General features: G+C 43.7%; 1 protein-coding gene across 1 annotated transcript in view; it reads right to left on the bottom strand.

Annotated features, from left to right (window-relative positions):
• LOC138664073 (zinc finger protein 773-like) overlaps positions 1 to 15981 on the bottom strand; it is a 44533-nt gene extending 28552 nt beyond the window's left edge. Inside the window, exons 1-5 of the mRNA XM_069750500.1 lie at positions 15931 to 15981; positions 5552 to 5701; positions 5243 to 5422; positions 5036 to 5159; positions 4855 to 4952 (exon numbers count right to left, since the gene is read on the bottom strand). Coding sequence (XP_069606601.1) covers positions 4855 to 4952; positions 5036 to 5159; positions 5243 to 5422; positions 5552 to 5701; positions 15931 to 15957 — 579 coding nt within the window. The 5' untranslated portion in view covers positions 15958 to 15981. The remainder of the gene's footprint in view (positions 1 to 4854; positions 4953 to 5035; positions 5160 to 5242; positions 5423 to 5551; positions 5702 to 15930) is intronic.
• Positions 15982 to 26004: the final 10023 nt, after the last annotated feature.

The following is a 26004-nucleotide window of genomic DNA, read 5'->3' as shown; positions in this document are numbered from 1 at the left end:
GCTGATACCCGATATGTGGGGGGGAACCTCCGTTTGGGCGCATGGGAGGGCTCGGAAGGGAAGGAGCATCATTTGGAATGCAGACTTAGATGGATTGGTCTGCAGGCGTCACATTGCGTTTGCAGAGCCCCTAATGTACCTAAACAGTAGAAACCCCCCACAAGTGACCCCATATTGGAAACTAGACCCCTCAATGAACTTATCTAGATGTGTTGTGAGAACTTTGAACCCCCAAGTGTTTCACTACAGTTTATAACGCCGAGCCGTGAAAATAAAAAATCTTTTTGTTTTCCCACAAAAATTATTTTTTAGCCCCCAGTTTTGTATTTTCCCAAGGGTAACAGGAGAAATTGGTCCACAAAAGTTGTTGTCCAATTTGTCCTGAGTACGCTGATACCCCATATGTTGGGGTAAACCCCTGTTTGGGCACACAGGAGAGCTCGGAAGGGAAGGAGCACTGTTTTACTTTTTCAACGCAGAATTGGCTGGAATTGAGATCGGACGCCATGTCGTGTTTGGAGAGCCCCTGATGTGCCGAAACAGTGGAAACCCCCCAATTATAACTGAAACCCTAATCTAAACACACCCCTAACCCTAATTCCAACGGTAACCCTAACCACACCTCTAACCCTGACACACCCCTAACCCTAATCCCAACCCTATTCCCAACTGTAAATGTAATCTAAACCCTAACCCTAACTTTAGCCCCAACCCTAACTGTAGCCCCAACCCTAACCCTAACCCTAGCCCTAACCCTAACCCTAACCCTAGCCCTAACCCTAACCCTAGCCCTAACCCTAGCCCTAACCCTAACCCTAGCCCTAACCCTAGCCCTAACCCTAGCCCTAACCCTAGCCCTAACCCTAGCCCTAACCCTAACCTTAACCCTAGCCCTAACCCTAGCCCTAACCCTAACCCTAGCCCTAGCCCTAACCCTAGCCCTAACCCTAGCCCTAGCCCTAACCCTAGCCCTAACCCTAGCCCTAACCCTAACCCTAATCCTAGCCCTAACCCTAGCCCTAATGGGAAAATGGAAATAAATACATTTTTTTTTATTTTTCCCTAACTAAGGGGGTGATGAAGGGGGGTTTGATTTACTTTTATAGCGAGTTTTTTAGCGGATTTTTATGATTGGCAGCCGTCACACACTGAAAGACCCTTTTCATTGCAAAAAATATTTTTTGCAATACCACATTTTGAGAGCTATAATTTTTCCATATTTTGGTCCACAGAGTCATGTGAGGTCTTGTTTTTTGCGGGACGAGTTGACGTTTTTATTGAAAACATTTTTGGGCACGTGACATTTTTTTATCGCTTTTTATTCCGATTTTTGTGAGGCAGAATGACCAAAAGCCAGCTATTCATGAATTTCTATTGGGGGAGGCGTTTATACCGTTCCGCGTTTGGTAAAATTGATAAATCAGTTTTATTCTTCGGGTCAGTACGATTACAGCGATACCTCATTTATATCATTTTTTTATGGTTTGGTGCTTTTATACGATAAAAACTATTTTACAGAAAAAATAATTATTTTTGCATCGCTTTATTCTCAGGACTATAACTTTTTTATTTTTTTGCTGATGATGCTGTATGGCGGCTCTTTTTTTGCGGGACAATATGACGCTTTCAGCGGTACCATGGTTATTTATATCTGTCCTTTTGATCGCGTGTTATTCCACTTTTTGTTCGGCGGTATGATAATAAAGCGTTGTTTTTTGCCTCGTTTTTTTTTTTTCTTACGGTGTTTACTGAAGGGGTTAACTAGTGGGACAGTTTTATAGGTCGGGTCGTTATGGACGCGGCGATACTAAATATGTGTACTTTTATTGTTTTTTTTTTTTATTTAGATGAAGAAATGTATTTATGGGAATAATATTTTTTTTTTTTTTCATTATTTTGGAATATTTTTTTTTTATTTTTTTTACACATTTGGAAAAAAATTTTTTTACTTTTTTACTTTGTCCCAGGGGGGGACATCACAGATCAGTGATCTGACAGTTTGCACAGCACTCTGTCAGATCACTGATCTGACATGCAGCGCTGCAGCCTTCACAGTGCCTGCTCTAAGCAGGCTCTGTGAAGCCACCTCCCTCCCTGCAGGACCCGGATCCGCGGCCATCTTGGATCCGGGGCTCGAGCAGGGAGGGAGGTGAGGAGACCCTCGCAGCAACGCGATCACATCGCGTTGCTGCGGGGGGCTCAGGGAAGCCCGCAGGGAGCCCCCTCCCTGCGCGGTGCTTCCCTGCACCGCCGGCACATCGCGATCATCTTTGATCGCGGTGTGCCAGGGGTTAATGTGCCGGGGGCGGTCCGTGACCGCTCCTGGCACATAGTGCCGGATGTCAGCTGCGATAAGCAGCTGACACCTGGCCGCGATCGGCCGCGCTCCCCCCGTGAGCGCGGCCGATCGGCTATGACGTACTATCCCGTCCAGGGTCAGATAAGCCCAGGGCACCTCGACGGGATAGTACGTCTAAGGTCACAGAGGGGTTAATTAATAGTAATTTTGACTTTCGAAACCCTAAGATAAAAAAAATACCAAAAATTGAGAAAAATATATTAAATTTGAAGATAAGTTTGCATTTTGTGGCAAATCCTGACGTCCAGGATTTTTTTCTATATATTTTTTTCGTTTTCAGCACACCAAAATATATGGAAATTAGATGAAAATAATCAAACAGCTTTTAGTCGCAGACCTGCGATATGAGCCGAGCCTTATTGCGATCTTTGGGATGCAGAATGAACAAATCAACAGCAGGTGAAGAAATGGTTTTATTTATTTTTTACGCTGTTCCTTGTGAGGTATAAATGATTAGACGACTTTATTCTTTAGGTCAGTTCTAATCCACACTTTTACACAATAAAAACAATTTTATACAAAAAATAATTATTTTTGCATAGCTGTATTCTGAGAGCTATAACTTTTTTATTTCTCCACTTATGGAGCTGTATAACAGCTTGTTTTTTTGAAGTACAACTGTACCATTTTTATTTACAAATTGTTTTTTTATCACATTTTATTCCACTTTTTGTTCAGCAGTATGATGCCAAAGCATGTGACCGCTCATTACAGGAAGAAGCTGCTGGCGCCGGGGAACAGACGTGCAGGGAAGTACCTGAATTTTTTTTATTTATATTTTTACAACATTTTTTAAAACTTTTTTTCTTAGTGGGACTTTGCCTATCAGCATTCTGATTATAGTTATAAAGCATTGCAATGCAGGATCATGCTATGCTTTGCAACTGTCAGTGCTGCAATGACACAAGTTAGTTAGATCACTGCGCATGATCTAACTAACTTGCTAAAGTCTGGTAACCCAGATGTCATCATGACATCGGGTCACCATGGCAACGATAGGGCCTCCGCGATGGAGTTGCGGGGTCACTGATCAGAGGGCAATGGGGGCTCTCTCTCTCTTCCTGTCTTTTAAATGTTGAGATTGATATCGATTGCAGCATTTAGGGGGTTAAACTGCAGGGAGCGGCAGTGAGACACCCGGTTGCGACTGCTCCTGTAAGAACAAAATCACCATTAGGTATCAATACGTCCAATACGGTAAGCACTTACCAACCTGGACGTATGGATACGTCCAAGGTTGTGAAGGGGTTAAGCAAGAGGCACCACTAACCAAATGACACAATGAAGACCAAGGAGAACTCTAAACAAGCTAGGACAAAGTTGTTTATAGAAGTACAAGTCAGGGTTGGGTTATAAAAAATATCCTAAACTGATGATCCCCCTGAGCACCATCAAATGCATTATCATCAAATGGAAAAAGCATGGGACCGCAACCTACCAAAATTCTCAGCCCGGGAAAGGAGGGCATTAATCAGAGAGGCAGCACAAAAACCCAAGGTAACCCTGAAGGAGCTGCAGAATTCCCAAGCAGACAGTGGAGTATCTGTCCATACAACCACAATAAGCCGTACACTCCATAAAGGTGGCCTTTATGGAGGAAGGTTCTGTGGTCATATGAGACTAAAATTTAACTTTTTAGCTACCAAGGTAAACGCTATGCTTGGTACCAAACCGACACAAATCATCACCCCAAGAACACCATTCCCACAGTGAAACATGGTGGTGGCATCATCATGCTGTGGGGATGATTTTCAGAAGCAAGAACAGGGAAAATTGTCTGAGTCGAATGGAAGATGGATGGTGCAAAATAAAGGAATATGTTTGAGCAAAACCATTTCAGTTTATTAGTAATTTGAGACTAGGGGCGGAGGTTCGCCATCTAACAAGACAATGACCCAACGAATACTGCAAAAGTAGTGGTTTAAAGGGAAACATGTAAATGTTTTGGAGAGACCTAATCAAAGCCCAGATCTTAATCATATTGAGAATCTGTGATGAGACTTGAAGTTTGCTATTCACCAAATGAAACCATCTAAGCTGAAGGAGTTGGAGCAGTTTTGCCTTGAGGAATGGGCAACAATCCAGTGGCAAAATGTGGAAAGCTCATAGAGACTTATCCAAAGCGCACTAATATGCATGAGGCTGATATAAAAACATAAAATAGATTTACGTACAAGTGCATCATAAATGCTTGTAGAGGTGTAATTGGAACTGCTGCTCATGAGGTTGACAAATTGTTGAAATACTAGCCCAGACCCTAGCATTGCGCAATTTTACAATGTGTATTCACACTGATTGCTTCATTTTCTGCTGAACCCTGGGTTCATGGTTCTAATTTCCATATAGAAAATGTTCAATTCGGAGAGAACAAATGTCTCTAATAAATTGTCCATAATATTGTATAATATTGGTGGATAAAACAAGACGTAATACAAGACCTTCACAGTCCCCTACATATCATAGGGGAGATCTCATGGCACCTTCTCTCCATCTACCTTATGATCCTGAGGAACATCGGGATCTTCTTGTTTACAGTCCTGAGGAAGAAGAGGACGGGGACATCTCTCTGGTGTTGTCCTCTCACTGGATAGAACTGGAGGAAACACATACAGGGACTGAATTAATTCATTACATACAGATAATTATAGGCTGTGTGTATTTAGTTCTGTCTATTACCTGGTGATGTGAGGGGCTGGGGAACCTCCATCATGATGTCCTTGTACAGATCTTTGTGTTCTTCTAAATACTCCCACTCCTCCATGGAGTAATAGATGGCGACATCCTGACACCTTATAGGAACCTGACACATACAATGATACCGTCATCCCCCCAATCCCTCCATAGTGTTGCTGTATAATGTCCCAGCATTCCCAGCAGTGTCACCTCTCCAGTCAGCAGCTCAATCATCTTGTAGGTGAGTTCTAGGATCTTCTGGTCATTGATGTCATCATGTATCAGGGGGTGAGGTGGAGGCCCCGTGATTGGGCTCAGGGGTCTTCCCCATCCCTCAGACACAGGGGCCTGACAGCGCTCACTAGAGGTCTTCTTCACTACTGTGTAATCCTGGTTATGGAGAGACACATTAATAAACCTCACTACAGACATTTCCAGAGTCCTCACCTCTCCAGTTCTGTCCATCTGTTATTCCCATAGATAAGAATGATGTAATGTGACGTCATCAGAATCTCTCACCTCTCCAGTAAGCCGGAAGAGGATCTCTAGGGTGAGGTGTAATATCCTCTCTGCCATCTTGTCCCTGTCCCTATCCATCCTTGTAGGGTCACTCAGGAGAATTCTCTTATATAGAAGATCTCCACTGAGAGGATCCGATATTGTAGGGACCTGAATGGGGAGAAGATGATGATGTAACATCATAAAGATCCCATGTAAGAAATCTCCGAAGCTGTTACCGGCGTCACATGATCATTACATCCAGTCATGGCCCCGTCCTGCCCCCGGTATGACACACAGTCCCATTATAGTCACATACAGAGATTTATCACAGAATATCTCCAATCCAGCACCAAAAACACAGAACAAATCTAAAAGAAAAATCTAAAATATCTGAATTTTTATTAAATATTTAATAAAAACAAGACAAAAGTTATAAAGTTCCGCAAACATCCACAAAGATCAGGATGGCACAACTGGGGTCATCAGTAACAGATAGAACAATAACCCCTTCAGCCCCCAAGCCTTCATGATCAAGCCAAATTTTACAATACAGTGTCAATTTATGAGGTAATAACTCTGGAACGTTTCAACAGATCCCACTGATTCTGAGAATGTTTTTTCATGACATATTGTACTTCATAACAGTGGCAACATTTCTTTGATATGACTTGTGTTTATTTGTTAAAAAAAAATAAAGAAATTTGCTGAAAATGTAAAAAATGTTGCAGTTTTCAATCTTTTCATTTTTATCCCCACAAATCAGAGAGTTTTGTCACACAAAATAGTTAATAAATAACATTTCCCACATGTCTAGCTTACATTACCACAACTTTTGAAACATAATTTTTTTTGTTAGGAAGTTATAAGGGTTAAAAGTTGACCAGTAATTTCTAATTTTTTTAGCAAAATTTACAAAACTTTTTTTTTTGAGGGAACACATTACTTTTCAAGTGACTTTGCGGGGGAAGCTATAAATGACAAAAACAAACAAAAGTGACACCATTCTAAAAACTGCACCCCCAATGTGTTGAAAACCACATTCAAGAAGTTTCTTAACCCTTCAGGTGCTTCACAGAAATTTTTAGAATGTGAGGAAAAAATTAACATTTAACTTTTTTCACAAAAACTTTACTTTAAGCGCAATTTTTTTATTTTCACAAGCGTAACAGGAAAAAATGGAACCCAAAATGAAATGCAATTTCTTCTGAGTGCGTTGATGCCCCATATGTGGAGGAAAACCAGGGCTCGGAAGGAAAGGAGCACCATTTGAATTTTTGAATGCAAAATTTGCTGGAGTAATTAACGTATGTTATGTCACATTTGCAGAGCCCCTGATGTGCCTAAACAATGGAAAAACCCCACAAGTGACCCCATTTTGCAAACTAGACCCCTCAAGGAATGTATCCAGATGTGTGGTGAGCACAAGCACCAGGTGCTTCAGATAAGTTTATAACGTAGAGATGTGAAAAAAAAAATCTATATTTGCCCACAAAAATGTTATTTTAGCCCCATTTTTTTATTTTCAGGAGAAAATGAACCCGAAAATTTGTTGTCCAATTTGTTCCAGAGTCTGCAGAGATATTGGAGGTAAGATTTTGCTGGACACATTTTAGGGTGTCTTTTCATATTGGCAGAGGCCTTGAGATGCCAGAACAGCAGAACTCCCCATAACAGACATGATTTTACAAATTCCACCTCTCAATTAATTCATTGACGGGTGCAGTGATCATATTGACACCACAGATGGGTCACAGAATTTTATACCAGTGGGTAGTGAAGAAGAAATAATTACGAAAATTTTGTTTCAATCCTAGATTTTAAATGTTCACACTGGGAAATGGGTAAAAATGGCACAAAAATGTGTCCCACAATTTCTGCTTAATGTAGAAATACCCTATATATAGCTACACAGTATGTCTTACGACGAGATACAGGAGGGACGGAGCTCTATTTGCCTCCTGGAGCGCAGATTTTCCTATAATAGTTTGGGGCCTCCATATACAGAGTCTGTGAAGAAACCAGATTGTATCTTAATTTCCCTGACAACCATGTTTTTGCAAACCAAAAGAACTGGCTTTTTATCTGTATATTGGCTTGTGAATTTAAAGGTACCTTCACACATAACGATATTGTTAACGATATCGTTGCTTTTTGTGACGTAGCAACGATATCGTTAATAAAATCGTTATGTGTGACAGCGACCAACGATCAGGCCCCTGCTGGGAGATCGTTGGTCGCTGAAGAAAGTCCAGAACTTTATTTCGTCGCTGGACTCCCTGCTGACATCGCTGGATCGGCGTGTGTGACACCGATCCAGCGATGTCTTCACTGGTAACCAGGGTAAACATCGGGTAACTAAGCGCAGGGCCGCGCTTAGTAACCCGATGTTTACCCTGGTTACCATCCTAAAAGTAAAAAAAACAAACAGTACATACTTACCTAACGCTGTCTGTCCTCCAGCGCTGTGCTCTGCACTCCTCCTGCACTGGCTGTGAGCGTCGGTCAGCCGGAAAGCAGAGCGGTGACATCACCGCTCTGCTTTCCGGCCGCTGTGCTCACACAGACAGTACAGGAGGAGTGCAGAGCACAGCGCTGGAGGACAGACAGCGTTAGGTAAGTATGTACTGTTTGTTTTTTTTACTTTTAGGATGGTAACCAGGGTAAACATCGGGTTACTAAGCGCGGCCCTGCGCTTAGTTACCCGATGTTTACCCTGGTTACCGGCATCGTTGGTCGCTGGAGAGCGGTCTGTGTGACAGCTCTCCAGCGACCAAACAGCGACGCTGCAGCGATCCGGATTGTTGTCGGTATCGCTGCAGCGTCGCTTAATGTGAAGGGGCCTTTAGTGTTTATGTCTGGTGGGTCAAGAAGACAGACTTGCCAAGTGATATAATATCTAACATGCTGTGTGTCTGTAATAGTGACTGTACATAGGGTGTGTTAGGCTTTGTTTATTGATGTGTTCTGATATGCTAATAGTGCTTCTTGATCCCATCAACATTGTTTACCTTATCTTGATGTTGGACTGAAGGACCCTGGGTAATTCTAAAAATAGCTTACATGTCTTGGGTATAAGAAGACTCAGAGATCACAACATGGGAGACTGAAGTAACAAAGAGCTAGCAGCCGGACATTCTGCAAACCACCCAACAGACAAGAGAAAGGACTGCAGCCAATTCATCATGGCACTATCACGAGGGACACTGATCTATGATTCTATAGGAAACAACCTAGGGGTTTTTGGCTCCGGTTGGAAGGACACAGATCTGATCCAGTAACCATCTCTGAACCATGGATATGTTTGGAGTAAGCCAGGTTTTGGACCCGCTGGTCACCTGGTTCCATGGAGATGGTCAGATAAGCCAGGTGGTGACTCTCGTGTCAACTGGCTTTGGACCTTGTATGGACTCTAGGGACAGTTCTTGGTCATCTCCCTACGCTTGTCATTACCTCTTCTCTGTGTGTATCACAGGTGGAATAGCGACCCTGAGTGCTCTGACGTCATGTCAACTGACTTTTGACATTGTACGGACTCTATGGACTGGTCTCTGTCATCCCCCTACGCTTGTCGTTACCTCTTCTCTGTGTATCACAGGTGGAATAGCGATCCTGGGAGCTCAGACATCATGTTAACTGGCTTTTGACCTTGTATGGAAGCTATGGACTGTTCTGTCATCTTCCTACGCTTGTCGATATCTCTTCTCTGTGTGTATATCACAGGTGGAATAGCGACCCTGGGAGCTCTGATATAACATCTACCATTATCCCGGCGAGACAACGGAAGAGTAAAGGTATCGTCACACTAAGCGACGCTGCAGCGATACCGACAACGATGTCGATCGCTGCAGCGTCGCTGTTTGGCCGCTAGAGAGCTGTCACACAGACAGCTCTCCAGCGACCAACGATCCCGAAGTCCCCGGGTAACCAGGTTAAATATTGGGTTACTAAGCGCAGGGCCGCGCTTAGTAACCCGATGTTTGCCCTGGTTACCGATGTAAATGTAAAAAAAAAACACTACATACTTACATTCCCGGTGTCTGGTCATGTCCCTCGCCGTCAGCTTCCCGCACTGACTGAGCGCCGGCCGTAAAGTACAGCGGTGACGTCACCGCTGTGCTGTACTTTACGGCTGGCCGGCGCTCACCAGTCAGTGCGGGAAGCTAAAGGCGAGGGACATGACCAGACACCGGAATGTAAGTATGTAGTGTTTTTTTTTTTACATTTACAACGGTAACCAGGGTAAACATCGGGTTACTAAGCGCGGTCCTGCGCTTAGTAACCCGATATTTACCCTGGTTACCAGTGAAGACATCGCTGAATCGGCGTCACACACGCCGATTCAGCGATGTCAGTGGGAGATCCAAAGACGAAATAAAGTGCTGGACTTCCCCCAGCGACCAACGATCTCCCAGCAGGGGCCTGATCGTTGGTCGCTGTCACACACAACGATTTCGTTAACGATATCGTTGCTACGTCACAAAAAGCAACGATATCGTTAACGATATCGTTATGTGTGACGGTACCTTAAGACCCTGTCATGTGCACTATCTTGGGGTAATTGCTGAGATTGTTCTGTTTGCTATTGTGTGTTGTGGTTCAATAAAGTATTGCCACACTGTTTTACCTTAACCCTGTGTTGTCTGTGTAGTGTATTGCCCACCGGGAGATAGAGGGGGCATTCAGTGGTATGAGCCCTGGTCCATGCGGTCTTGCTAAAGACAGCTGGGCCAGCGGACGAGAGCACCCACTGACCCTGTTTCTCCACAGAGCCCCTAATTGATAAAGAGCAGAATCCCCCTCAAGTTGTACCCCTTTGAGAATTTATCTACAGGTGTAGTGATGATTTTTACTCCATGGGTGTTTTCCAGAAAAAAGCAGCAGTAGTGAAAATTCCAAACTGCCGTTGTAGTAATCAGTATGTTTTTTTCACCACAGAAATGCCAAACATGTGGACTCTAAATGTGGTTTAGGCACACTTTGGGGCAGAAGGGAGAAGGGCATTTGGGTTTGGGAGCGCAGAATTTGCTGAATTTCTTTTGGGGGCGAGGAGCCATTTTGATTTTCCAGAGCCCACTATATTTCCATTGACAGATGATGGACCTGAGTGGGGACTTGTTTGTGGATTGAGTTAAAGCTTTTATTGGGAACATTTTACATAATGTTTGGGATCACAGTTACCCTGTGCTCTACACTGATCACTTAATTTAAGGTTTCCATTTACATCTCCAAGTGACATGATGCAGATGAAACCCTCAAAGGATCCATTCACTATAATGAGGCAACAGAGTTACCTCTGTTCAGGGATGTCCTTTTTTTCAGAAGTACACAAAACTGTGGAGGACCTTGTTTTTACACATGTCTAAAAAGACCGCCGCCGCAAAATCACAGGCTAGACAGTGTCCACAGTGCCTCCATCTGCCTTATTATAGGGAATCTTCCTCCAGAGGTTCCATCTGAATCACATATTTCAGAGATTTACACGGAAACCCCGGTGTAAGCACTCAGCATAGAGCGCAGCATAAATGTAATCTTTGGGATGCAGAATGAACAAATCAACAGCAAGTGAAGAATTGGTTTCTTTAATTTTTTTTCGCCATTCCTCGTGCGGTATAAGTGAATAGACAGCTTTATGCTTGGGGTCAGTGCGATTACAGCAATATCAGATTTATATTGTGTTTTTATATTTGGCTGCTGTGACACACTTTTTTTCTTGCCAAAACTAGTTTTTGCATCACCACATTTTGAAAGCTATAATTTTTCAATATTGCAGCCCACAGAGTCATGTGTTTTTTGCAGGACGAGTTGACGTTTCTATTGGTACCATCTTCACACACATGACATTTTTTGATCGCTCTCTATTTTGACTTTTTTTTGGGGGGGGAGGGGGGCAGAATGAACAAAAACCATCAATTCAGGAATTGTTTTTTGTTTTGTTTTTTTTTAATGTTGTTCCACTTGTGGTAAAATTAGTAAAGTGGCTTTATTCTTCTGGTCAGTACGATTACAGCAATAGTTCATTTATATTTTTTCAATGTTTTGGCGCTATTACACAAAAAATATTTTATAGAAAAATGTTGTGCATTGCTTTATTCTGAGAGCTATATCTTTTATTTTTCCACTGACGGAGCTGTATGGCAGTATTTTTGCAGGACAAAATGAAGTTTTCAGCAGTATCATTTTTATTTACATTCATCTTTTAAATGCTTTTTGTTCGGCGATATGATGATAAAGCATTGCTTTTTGTCTTGTTTATTTTGCTGTGTTCATTAACGGGATTAACTAGTGGGTCGGTTTTATAGGTCGGTTCGATACGGATGCAGGGATACCAAATATGAGTACTTTATTTTCGTAAAAAGTATTTATTTATGGGTACAATATATTTTCATTTTTGTTTATTTTGTGCTATTATTTTTTTTCGAAAATATTTTTTCACTTGTTTTTTTACTTTGTCCCACTATGCAGGAGCTTTACAAACTGTCAGCGCTGCATTGACGAACTTGTTACATCATGCTCTGAGCATGATCTAGCAAGTTTGCTACCTCTGGTAACCCAAACGACCTGGAAAGGGTCACCAAGGCAATGATCGACCCCTTGTAGTGGCGTTGTGGGTGCGCTGATCGGAGAGCAGAGGCGGCTCCATCCCTGATTTCCTGCTAAATAATGTGATTGATAACGATCGCAGTATTTAGGGGGCTAAAGTGCTGGGAGTGGTGCGGGCATCAATCCTGTACTAAGTGCCGAATCAGCTTCTGTGCGTGCAAAACCACCATGGCGTATCATACGTCATAGGTCGGTAAGTACCAGCCGACCATGACGCATACGTCCAATATCGGGAAGGTGTTTAACCCCTTAGTGACAGAGCCAATTTGGTACTTAATGACCGAGCCAATTTTTACAATTCTGACCACTGTCACTTTATGAGGTTATAACTCTGGAACGCTTCAACGGATCCCGCTGATTCTGAGATTGTTTTTTCGTGACATATTGTACTTCATGATAGTGGTAACATTTCTTCGATATTACTTGCGATTATTTATGAAAAAAAAACAGAAATATGTCGAAAATTTTTAAAATTTTGCAATTTTCAAACTTTGTATTTTTATGCCCTTAAATCAGAGAGATATGTCACGAAAAATAATAAATAATATTTCCCACATGTCTACTTTACATCAGCACAATTTTGGAAACAAAATTTTATTTTGTTAGGGAGTTATAAGGGTTAAAAGTTGACCAGCAATTTCTCATTTTTACAACACCATTTTTTTTTAGGGACCACATCACATTTGAAGTCATTTTGAGGGGTCTATATGATAGAAAATAACGAAGTGTGACACCATTCTAAAAACTACACCCCTCAAGGTTCTCAAAACCACATTCAAGAAGTTTATTAACCCTTTATGTGCTTCACAGGAACTGAAAACAATGTGGAAGGAAAAAATGAACATTTAACTTTTTTTTGCAAACATTTTAATTCAGAATCATTTTTTTTTATTTTCAGAAGTGTAAAAACAGAAATGTAACCATAAATTTTGTTATGCAATTTCTCCTGAATACGCCAATACCCCATATGTGGGGGTAAACCACTTTTTGGGCGCACCGCAGAACTTGGAAGTGAAGGAGCGCCGTTTGACTTTTTCAATGCAGAATTGGCTGGAATTGAGATTGGACGCCATGTCACGTTTAGAGAGCCCCTGATGTGCCTAAACAGTGGAAACTCCCCACAAGTGACACCATTTTGGAAACTAGACCCCTTAAGGAACTTATCTAGATGTGTGGTGAGCACTTTGAACCCCCATGTGCTTCACAAAAGTTTATAACGTAGAGCCGTGAAAATAAAAAAATCACATTTTTTCTACAAAAATGATCTTTTTGCCCCCAAATTTTTATTTTCACAAGGGTAACAGGAGAAATTGGACCTCTAAAGTTGTTGTCCAATTTATCCTGAGTACGCTGATGCCCCATATTTGGGGGTAAACCACTGTTTGGGCGCACGGCAGAGCTCGGAAGGGAAGGAGCGCTGTTTTGGAATGCAGACTTAGATAGAATGGTCTGTGGGCGTTATGTTGCGTTTGCAGAGCCTCTGATGTACCTAAACAGTAGTAACCCCCCGCAAGTGACCCCGTTTTGGAAACTAGACCCCCCAAGGAACTTATATAGGTGTGTGGTGAGAACTTTGAAGGCCCAAGTGCTTCGCATAAGTTTAGAATGCAGAGTCGTGAAAATAAAAAATATTTTTTTTTCCACAAAAAAGATTTTGTAGCCCCCCAAGTTTTTATTTTCACAAGGGTATCAGGAGAAATTGGACCACTAAAGTTGTTGTCCAATTTATCCTGAGTACGCTGATGCCCCATATGTGGGGGTAACCCACTGTTTGGGCGCACGGCAGAGCTCAGAAGGGAGGGAGCACCATTTGACTTTTGGAGCGCAAAATTGGCTGTCGTGTTTGGAGACCCCCTGTTGTACCTAAACAGTGGAAACCCCCCAATTCTAGCTCCAACCCTAACCCCAACACACCCCTAACCCTAATCCCAACCCGATCCATAATCCTAATCACTAACCCTAACGATAATCACAACCCTTACCCCAAAACAACCCTAATGTCAACCCTAGCCATAACCCTAAATCCAACACACCCCTAATCCTAATCTCAACCCTAACCTCAAACCTAACCCTAATCCCAATACACCCCTAATCACAACCCTAACCTTAACCCTAATCCCAAACCTAACCCTAATCCCAAGCGTAACCCTAATGCCAACCCTAACCCTAATACCAACCCTAATCCAAACCCTAACCCTAATCCCAACTCTAACCCTAACTTTAGCCCCAACCCTAGCCCTAACTTTAGCCCCAACCCTAACCCTAAGGCTACTTTCACACTTGCGTCGTTTGGCATCCGCCGCAATCCGTCGTTTTGGACAAAAAACAGATCCTGCAAATGTGCCCGCAGGATGCGTTTTTTGCCCATAGACTTGTATTGCTGACGGATCGTGACGGATGGCCACACGTCGCGTCTGTCATGCACTGGATCAGTTGTGTTTTGACGGACCATCGGCACAAAAAAAGTTCAATGTAATGTTTTTTTGTACGTCGCATCCGCCATTTCTGACTGCGCATGCGTGGCCGTAACTTCGCCCCCTCCTCCCCAGGACATAGATTGGGCAGCAGATGCGTTGAAAAACTACATCCGCTGCCCACGTTGTGCACAATTTTCACAACGTGCGTCGGTATGTTGGGCTGACGCATTGCGACGGCCCCGTACCGACGTAAGTGTGAAAGAAGCCTAACCCTAAATTTAGCCCTAACCCTAAATTTATCCCCAACCCTAACCCTAAATTTAGCCCCAACCGTAACCCTAACGCTAGCCCTAACCCTAACTTTAGCCCTAACCCTAACTCTAACCCTAGCCCTAACCCTAACTTTAGCCCCAACTGCTCTTCTCCTGGCGGCCGGCAGATGGCGACAGATGGCGGGCGCACTGCGCATGCGCCCACCATTTTCTTTCCCCATGAAGACGCCGGCAGGCAGGAGAAGGACGCAGGAGGACCCAGGGACATCGGTAAGTATAATAGGGTCCCCGAATCCCCCTATTTCTCTGTCCTTTTTTTTTTTTTTTTGCAGTCGCCGGTAAACAGTTAATTACCGGCGATCGCAAAACAGGGGTCGGTAAAACCGACCCCGATCATGTTCTTTGGGGTCTCGGCTACCCCCGGCAGCCGAGACCCCAAAGATTCTCCCGGTGCCGGCTGGCGGGTGCATGCCGGCAGCATTTTTTTGCCGGAAAAAGATGGCGGCGCCCATCGGGAGCCACGAGGAGCACCGGGGGAGACAGGTGAGTATTGGGGGGCTATCTGGGACCCCTTTTCTCTGTCCTCTGATGTGCGATCACATCAAAGGACAGAGAAATTAAAAAGAAATCGCTTTTTTTTTTTTCCGCTCGCCGGTAGACGATTAATTACCGGCGATCGCAAAAGTGGGGTCAGTAAAAATAACACCGAATCATGTTCTCTGGTGTCTCGGCTACCCCCGGCAGCCGAGACCCCGGAGAAAATCGGACTCTGGGGGGCGCTATTTACTTTTTCCACAGCGCCGCTAATTAACGGCGCTGTGGTTTAAGTACCCTTAACTGCCGCTGTTAAAAGGCGTATCGGCGGTTGTTAAGGGGTTAAATATCCTGATAGTGACAACATGGAGCGGGCGACGGCCATAATGGAGACTGTACAGTAACAGAGCAGCGAGCGCCGTCAGGAGGAAAGTGACCAAATGTAATCCAATACAGAGACCCTGATATAGTGACACAGACGGGAACACGTTCTGTCTCCTGGAATGGGACCGCAGCACTGAGGGGGTTAATGTCCCCTGCCCCCGCCCAGTAATGGGGAATCTCCAGCACCTACCTCCACCTGCAGAGCCGCACACCACATATATGGCTGTTCTGTGCACACAGGACCTGTGATGAGGTCACAGGAGGGGAGGAGTCAGGGGTCACATGATCAGGGGCCTCAGTGTATGCAGGACTGTGCTTTGCTGGTTGTCATGGTGCTGGATGAGGGGAAGTTTATGTGTGGGGTCAGGAGTAGTGATGAGGTCACAGGAGGGGAGGAGTCCTCCCTTCCATGTGACTGATAACATGATTGTGATGTCATCACAGGTCCTGTAAGCACAGAGCAGCCAAATAATTATCTAAGGTACCTTGAACCTATTATATATGGGCTCCTTCCAGGTCCTGACTGCTGCCCATACATTCTAGCTGGCTCATAATATCTATATATATAATTGTCTAAGGGTTTTTCCGTCTGTCTGTCTGTCTGTCTTTCTGTCTGTCTGTCCTGGAAATCCCAGCTCTCTGATTGGTCGAGGCCGCCAGGCCTCGACCAATCAGCAACGGGCACAGCGACGATGATGTCATAAAGGACGTAGACATCCTGCATCTCTGATTGGTCGAGGCCGCCAGGCCTCGACCAATCAGCAACAGGCACAGCGACGATGATGTCATAATGGTTGCCATGGCGACGATGATGTCATAAAGGTTGCCTCGACCAATCAGCAACGGGCACAGTCTGCCGCGAATTCTGGAATCATCATTGTCCATATATTACAGGAACATGCATATTCTAGAATACCCGATGCGTTAGAATCGGGCCACAATCTATATATATAATTGTCTAAGGGTTTTTCCGTCTGTCTGTCTGTCTGTCTGTCTTTCTGTCTGTCTGTCCTGGAAATCCCACGTCCCTGATTGGTCGATGCCGCCAGGCCTCGACCAATCAGCGACGGGCACAGTATCGACGTAGAAATCCCGCGTCTCTGATTGGTCGAGGCCACCAGGCCTCGACCAATCAGCAACAGGCACAGCGACGATGATGTCATAATGGTTGCCATGGTGACGATGATGTCATAAAGGTTGCCTCGACCAATCAGCGACGGGCACAGTCTGCCGCGAATTCTGGAATCATCATTGTCCATATACTACGGGGACATGCATATTCTAGAATACCCGATGCGTTAGAATCGGGCCACAATCTAGTTAATAATAATTATTATATTTCTATAGCGCCAACATATTCTGCAGCACTTTACAATTAAGCGGTGACATGTCCAGGGACTTACTAAAAAGAATGAAGAAAAGGAATAAATATAAAGAATGGTCGAAAGAGATGGAGAGGTATTAGAGATTTCTTATGCATCTTAGATATGAAATGAACATGAATTATATGTACACAAATGGGAAATCAACACATTCCCCACTTAACCCATTTACCCCCAAGGGTGGTTTGCACGTTATGGACCGGGCCAATTTTTACAATCCTGACCACTGTCCCTTTATGAGGTTATAACTCTGGAACGCTTCAACGGATCCCGGTGATTCTGAGGGTATGTGCACACGTCAGGATTTTTAGCGTTTTTATAGCGAAATTCCACAAAAAAAACGCTATAATTCCGCATTAAAAACGCTAACATTATGCATCCTATCATTTAGAATGCATTCCGCATATTTTGTGCATATGTATGCGTTTTTTTCCGCAAAAAAAAACGCATACCGCAAAAAATCCGGACGTGCTCTATCTTTTTGCGGATTTCTAAGCAAAAAGGACATTCCGGGAAAAAAAAAATCCGCAAAAAATCTGCGCAAAAAACGCGCAAATTCCGTGAGAAATCCGCGCAAAAAAAACGCGGATTTCTGTCAGAATTCTCAGGATTTGGTCAGGAAAAAATCCTGACGTGTGCACATACCCTGACATTGTTTTCTCGTGACATATTGTACTTCATGATAGTGGTAACATTTCTTTGATAGTACCTGCGTTTATTTGTGAAAATAAGGGAAATTTGGTGAAAATTTTGAAAATTTCGCAATTTTCCAACTTTGAATTTTTATGCAATTAAATCACAGAGATATGTCACACAAAATACTTAATAAGTAACATTTCCCACATGTCTACTTTACATCAGCACAATCTTGGAACCAAAATTTTTTTTTGTTAGGGAGTTATAAGGGTTAAAAGTTGACCAGCAATTTCTCATTTTTACAACACCATTTTTTTTAGGGACCACATCTCATTTGAAGTCATTTTGCGGGGTCTATATGATAGAAAATACCCTCAAGGTGCTCAAAACCACATTCACGAAGTTTATTAACCCTTCAGGTGTTTCACAGGAATTTTTGGAATGTTTAAATAAAAATGAACATTTAACTTTTTTTCACAAAAAATTTACTTCAGCTCCAATTTGTTTTATTTTACCAAGGATAACAGGAGAAAATGGACCCTGAAAGTTGTTGAACAATTTGTCCTGAGTGTGCTGATACCCCATATGTGGGGGTAAACCACTGTTTGGGCGCATGGGAGAGCCCGTAAGGGAAGGAGTGCCGTTTGACTTTTCAATGCAAAATTGACAGGAATTGAGATGGGATGCCATGTTGTGTTTGGAGAGCCACTGATGTGCCTAAATATTGAAACCCCCCACAAGTGACACCATTTTGGAAAGTAGACCCCCTAAGGAACTTATCTAGAGGTGTGGTGAGCACTTTGATCCACTAAGTGCTTCACAGACGTTTATAATGCAGAACCGTAAAAATAAAAAATCATATTTTTTCACAAAAATTATCTTTTTGCCCCCAATTTTTTATTTTCCCAAGAGTAAGAGAAGAAATTGGACCCCAAAAGTTGTTGTACAATTTGTCCTGAGTACTCTGATACCCCATATGTGGGGGTAAACCACTGTTTGGGTGCATGGGAGAGCCCGTAAGGGAAGGAGTGCCGTTTGACTTTTCAATGCAAAATTGACAGGAATTGAGATGGGATGCCATGTTGTGTTTGGAGAGCCACTGATGTGCCTAAACATTGAAACCCCCCACAAGTGACAACATTTTGGAAAGTAGACCCCCTAAGGAACTTATCTAGAGGTGTGGTGAGCACTTTGATCCACCAAGTGCTTCACAGAAGTTTATAATGCAGAACCGTAAAAATAAAAAATCATATTTTTTAACAAAAATTATCTTTTCGCCCCCAATTTTTTATTTTCCCAAAAGTAAGAGAAGAAATTGGACCCCAAAAGTTGTTGTACAATTTGTCCTGAGTACGCTGATACCCCATATGTGGGGGTAAACCACTGTTTGGGCGCATGGGAGAGCTCGGAAGGGAAGGAGCGCCGTTTGACTTTTCAATGCAAAATTGACAGGAATTGAGATGGGACGCCATGTTGCATTTGGAGAGCCCCTAATGTACCTAAACAGTAGAACCCCCCCACAAGTGACACCATTTTGGAAAGTAGACCCCCTAAGGAACTTATCTAGATGTGTGGTGAGCGCTTTGACCCACCAAGGGCTTCACAGAAGTTTATAATGCAGAGCCGTAAAAATAAAACAAAAATTTTTTCCCACAAAAATTATTTTTTAGCCCCCAGTTTTGTATTTTCCCGAGGGTAACAGGAGAAATTGGACCTCAAAATTTGTTGTTCAATTTGTCCTGAGTGCGCTGATACCCCATATGTGGGGGGGAACCACTGGGTGCATGGAAGGGCTCGGAAGGGAAGGAGCGCCATTTGGAATGCAGACTTAGATGGAATGGTCTGCAGGCGTCACATTGCGTTTGCAGAGCCCCTAATATACCTAAACAGTAGAAACCTCCCACAAGTGGCCCCATATTGGAAACTAGACCCCCCAAGGAACTTATCTAGATGTGTTGTGAGAACTTTGAGCCTCCAAGTGTTTCACTACAGTATATAACGCAGAGCCGTGAAAATAAAAAATCTTTTTTTTTCCCCACAAAAATTATTTTTTAGCCCCCAGTTTTGTATTTTCCCAAGGGTAACAGGAGAAATTGGACCCCAAAAGTTGTTGTCCAATTTGTCCTGAGTACGCTGATACCCCATATGTTGGGGTAAACCCCTGTTTGGGCACACAGGAGAGCTCGGAAGGGAAGGAGCACTGTTTTACTTTTTCAACGCAGAATTGGCTGGAATTGAGATCGGACGCCATGTCGCGTTTGGAGAGCCCCTGATGTGCCTAAACAGTGGAAACCCCCAATTATAACTGAAACCCTAATCCAAACACACCTCTAACCCTAATACCAACAGTAACCCTAACCACACCTCTAACCCTGACACACCCCTAACCCTAATCCCAACCCTAATCCCAACCCTATTTCCAACCTTAAATGTAATCTAAACCCTAACCGTAACTTTAGCCCCAACCCTAATTGTAGCCTTAACCCTAGCCCCAACCCTAACCCTAGCCCTAACCCTAGCCCTAACCCTAGCCCTAACCCTAGCCCTAGCCCTAACCCTAACCCTAGCCCTAGCCCTAACCCTAACCCTAATGGGAAAATGGAAATAAATACATTTTTTAAAATTTTTCCCTAACTAATGGGGTGATGAAGGGGGGTTTGATTTACTTTTATAGCGGGTTTTTTAGCGGATTTTTATGATTGGCAGCCGTCACACACTGAAAGATGCTTTTTATTGCAAAACATATTTTTTGCATTACCACATTTTGAGAGCTATAATTTTTCCATATTTTGGTCCACAGAGTCATGTGAGGTCTTGTTTTTTGCGGGGCGAGTTGATGTTTTTATTGGTAACATTTTCGGGCACGTGACATTTTTTGATCGCTTTTTATTCCGATTTTTGTGAGGCAGAATGACCAAAAACCAGCTATTCATGAATTTCTTTTGGGGGAAGCGTTTATACCGTTCCGCGTTTGGTAAAATTGATAAAGCAGCTTTATTCTTCGGGTCAGTACGATTACAGCGATACCTCATTTATAATCATTTTTTTATGTTTTGGCGCTTTTATGCGATAAAAACTTAACTTTTTTATTTTTTTGCTGATGATGCTGTATGGTGGCTCGTTTTTTGCGGGACAAGATGACGTTTTCAGCGGTACCATGGTTATTTATATCCGTCTTTTTGATCGCGTGTTATTCCACTTTTTGTTCGGCGGTATGATAATAAAGCTTTGTTTTTTGCCTCGTTTTTTTTTTCTTACGGTGTTTATTGAAGGGGTTAATTAGTTGGCCAGTTTTATAGGTCGGGTCGTTACGGACACGGCGATACTAAATATGTGTACTTTTATTGTTTTTTTTTTATTTAGATAAAGAAATGTATTTATGGGAATAATATATATTTTTTTTCATTATTTAGGATTTTTTTTTTTTTTTTTACCCCGTGACCGCTCCTGGCACATAGTGCCGGATGTCAGCTGCGATAGGCAGCTGACACCCGGCCGCGATCGGCCACGCTCCCCCCGTGAGCGCGGCCGATCGCATATGACGTACTATCCCGTCGGTGGTCATAGGGGCTCACCCCACCTCGACGGGATAGTACGTCTAATGTCAGAAAGGGGTTAAACAGATGTATATTACATTCCCTGTGCTTTATAGGTGGGGAATGAAGATGATATATATGTAGATAATAGAGGAATGAACACATCCCATATAAACAGGTGTATATTATATTACCTGTGCTTTATAGGTGGGGAATGAAGATGATATATATGTAGATAATAGAGGAATGAACACATATCCCATATAAACAGGTGAATATTATATTCCCTGAGCTTTATAGGTGGGGATGAACATGAAATATAAGTAAATAATAGAGGAATGAACACATCCCATATAAACAGGTGTATATTATATTCCCTGTGCTTTATAGGTGGGGGATGAACATGAAATATATGTAGTGTAAGGCTGCAGTAGCATCATACGCAGTGAAGAAGCAGTGACCCACAAAGTTCCAACACAAAGAGTCTCTTTAATGTGTTTTCTCACAGCATTAAAGTCCAATTCACACAAATGCATATAACTTCAGTGTATATTATGTGTTCAGTTCACCAGTTCATAACAATACATATCATATGGCTTTAGATTTACAGTCCCTAAACAGGCCAGATTTCCCTTGTCCAGTTTCCCTGGGCGACCGCACGCCATATTAGGGTCTCCATATACACAGCCTCATATGTTGTAGACACTATGCACGCCAGCCCTCTTCTGACTAGTTCCCGAGGGTGTCCTGCATCGTTGTATCACAGTCTATTTACTCACACAGCTGTACACAGCCCATGATATCCTCCTGATAGCAGCCGGGCACCATATGCACCTGTTTGAAATCGTTACACATGCCAGTCCTCTTTCTGGCACAGGACATCCACCTGCAGGCACAGGACTGTCCACATCCGAGACAAGTACCATGGACGACTTGCATCACTGTATACGCTGTGGGTGCCAGACTATTCAGCTACCCTGTAAACCAAAAACCAAGGTGAGAAATTTTCCCCAATAATAATATAGGTTTCAAGTAGATACACAAACGTGAACCAAAAAGAACTACTTGAAAAATATTCAAAAACACAAATCATATAAAAAACAAATATTCTATTATTATAAGACACTGAACAAAACTAAACACAAAGAAATTCCAATAAAAATTGGAGGAGGCACATAAATCAAATACCAGAAGCAACATACAGGGGCAATTTATAAGTAAGATGAATCAATGTATAACAATAATCATACCCTTGCTTCTTATTAAATTAATAATATATGCATGAGCAACTGTGAGGAAAGAAAAAGGGGCATAATAGATGCTAATAATTTATCCTGAAGGTAAAATACCAGTAATAATAAATATATGCTCCAGTGTGGGGTTGAGGCACTAGTACATCCAGCATGAGCACTGGTAAGGATTATTAAATGCACTTTGCACTTTGTACCTTTTGAACACCGGCAGTGATTGATAAATGCACTTTGCACTTTGTACCTCTGGAAATGTTTACAAGGGCTCATATACATTTATTTAGCATATATTTATTATTACTAATATTTTACCTTCAGGATAAATTATTAGCATTTATTATGCTCCTTTTTCTTTCCTCATAGTTGCTCATGCATATATTATTAATTTAATAAGAAGCAAGGGTATGATTATTGTTATACATTGATTCATCTTACTTATAAATTGCCCCTGTATATTGCTTCTGGTATTTGATTTATGTGCCTCCTGGTGTTACTCTCGCTTGATGACATTTATTTTCCAACCCAATACTGCTAGAGTCGTAGTTACTTCCTCTATTTGTGCTAGACAGTGATCCACCGATCTTCCTATTATAAGGAAGTCGTTTAGGTACGGGACAATAACTATGTCTCGAGAACGGAGGAAGGACATGACTTTTGACATTAATTTGGTGAATTTTCTTGGCGCTATAGACAGACCGAATGTGAAGGCAGCATACTGGTAGCGCCTGAGTCGTCCTTGGACATATACTGCTACTCTCATTAATGTTTGATAGTCCCGATGGATTTGGACATGATAATAAGCGTCTTTTAAGTCTATAGCCGCCATGAAGCAGTTCGGGAACAACATTTTTATCGCTGTATTTACCGACTCCATTTTGAAGGAGTAATTACCACTGACCGATTGAGTTTCCTCAAGTTGACAATAGTCCTTAGCGAACCTTCCGGTTTCCGTATCAAAAAGAGAGGGGAATAAAACCCTCTTCCTTCTAGAACCCGTTTTAGTCCCAGCTCCAATACCTCCATTTCCAAGGCAAGTTGTTCCTCCAGGAATTTTCTGTGGGTGTCAACACAAAAGTCTGTCGAGGTGGACGAGTAAAGTCTATCTTTAGGCCGTCTTTGATGACACTCAATACCCAACGACTGGGGGAAATATTTACCCAGGAGGGGAAAAAGAAAGAGTCTTCCCCCTACCCAGTGTCGGACTGGCCCACCGGGAGATCGGAGAATCCTCCGGTGGGCCCACCCCCCAGAGGGCCCTCCCCCTCACCAGACTCCTGCTCTGTCCTGTATTTTAGCACATTATGATTGCATGCACCCAGCAGTGAGTGTTATTCCATACCTGGTGCCGGCCGCCTGCACTGCTCAGTAACATGTGATGTGAGGTGAAGCTTTCTCATCACCTGCTGCGGCTTCTACTGATGTCTTGGTGCCGCTCTCTCAGCTGCGCAGTGCTCATGAGATCAATAGAAGCGGCAGTAGCAGGTGATAGAAAGCTCTCACCTCACATGTTACTGAGCAGTACAGGCGGCCAGCACCGAGTATAGAATAACCTGCACAGCACCACGCACAGCACAGAGCCACAGGCCTGCGAGACACTGTGACTGCACACAGCGTCTAGAACGGAGTTGATTTTTTGAGGGCATGATGTCACTGGAAGGGGCGGGGCCTCCATCAGACCAGTGACCTGATAACAGGAAGCAGCGCTGTGCTGACTGAGGCTGCTGGAGCCCTGGGACTACTAGAGGACCGAGGGGGCTGCACTATGGAACTGTGGGAGGAGAGGAATGAGGGTCTGCACACAATGGACCCTTGCACAGATAGGAATGAAGACCCAGGATTCAGTGTGAGTGGTCAGAGGATGAATTTATTTGATGTAACTTGAAAGGGGATGTGTGGAGAAAGAGGGATGATGAGGGGGCTGTGTAGAGAAGGAGGGATGATGAGGGGGCTGTGTGGAGAAGGAGGGATGATGAGGGGGCTGTGTGGAGAAGGAGGGATGATGAGGGGGCTGTGTAGAGAAGGAGGGATCATGAGGGGGCTGTGTGGAGAAAGAGGGATGATGAGGGGGCTGTGTGGAGAAGGAGGGATGATGAGGAGGCTGTGTGGAGAAGGAGGGATGATGAGGAGGCTGTGTGGAGAAGGAGGGATGAGGGGGCTGTGTGGAGAAGGAGGGATGATGAGGGGGCTGTGTGGAGAAGGAGGGATGATGAGGGGGCTGTGTGGAGAAGGAGGGATGATGAGGGAGCTGTGTGGAGAAGGAGGGATGATGAGGGAGCTGTGTGGAGAAGGAGGGATGATGAGGAGGCTGTGTGGAGAAAGAGGGATGATGAGGGGGCTGTGTGGAGAAGGAGGGATGATGAGGGGGCTGTGTGGAGAAGGAGGGATGATGAGGGGGCTGTGTGGAGAAGGAAAGATGATGAGGGGGCTGTGTGGAGAAGGAGGGATGATGAGGGGGCTGTGTGGAGAAGGAGAGATGATGAGGCGGCTGTGTGGAGAAGGAGAGATGAGGGGGCTGTGTGGAGAAGGAGGGATGATGAGGGGGCTGTGTGGAGAAGGAGGGATGATGAGGGGGCTGTGTGGAGAAGGAGGGATGATGAGGGGGCTGTGTGGAGAAGGAGGGATGATGAGGGGGCTGTGTGGAGAAGGAGGGATGATGAGGGGGCTGTGTGGAGAAGGAGGGATGATGAGGGGGCTGTGTGGAAAAGGAGGGATGATGAGCTTTGTGGAAAAGGGGGGGTGATGAGGGGGCTGTGTGGAAAAGGGGGGATGATGAGCTTTGTGGAAAAAGAGGTGATCCGGGGCTGAGAACATAGCCTCAGTGACTTGCCATAACCTCGATGAGGTTAGCCAACGCCAGTGACCGGAGGTAAACTTTATACCTCCGATCACAGCTGTGGGCTCGCATCATTTGACAGCGTGTGAACATCAGCTGTCTGACTGGCGGTAATGATTTTACCGCCAATCAGAAGCAGTGTTTGCCGCTCTGTCTTACATCTGACAGAGTGGTAAACACTGGATGTATTGGCCCCCCATTCAAATGAATAGGGTCCAGGTACTGTTCTGGTACCCGAACCTGATCTCATTTTTAACTGTTCGGCCGGACCCGAACATCTAGGGGTCCGCTCATCTCTAATCCTGTGTCTAGTGTGTGACTGGTGTATGTATGGTGCGTGAGTGTGTCATGTGGCTAGCGTGTGACTGGTGTGTGTGTCACATGTATGTATCCTGTGTCTAGTGTGTGACTGGTGTGTATGTTTGTGTCTATTGTGTGTATGTGGCACATGTCTAAATAATAAAATCTTTCTGTGCTTATAGAATATCATTGTTCTAGGTTTTACATAAAATTATCTGCTGCCGGTAAGGGTGCTTAACTAGATGGAAACTAAGGCTACTTTCACACTTCCATCTTCAATATCTGCACAGGATCCATCAAGACGTTGAAATGACGGATCCTGTGCAG

This window comes from Ranitomeya imitator, chromosome 2, assembly GCF_032444005.1.
Source record: "Ranitomeya imitator isolate aRanImi1 chromosome 2, aRanImi1.pri, whole genome shotgun sequence".
NCBI classification, from domain to species: Eukaryota; Metazoa; Chordata; class Amphibia; order Anura; family Dendrobatidae; genus Ranitomeya; species Ranitomeya imitator.
The sequence above is the reverse complement of the archived record's forward strand: the minus strand, read 5'-3'. Positions and strand labels throughout refer to the sequence as shown.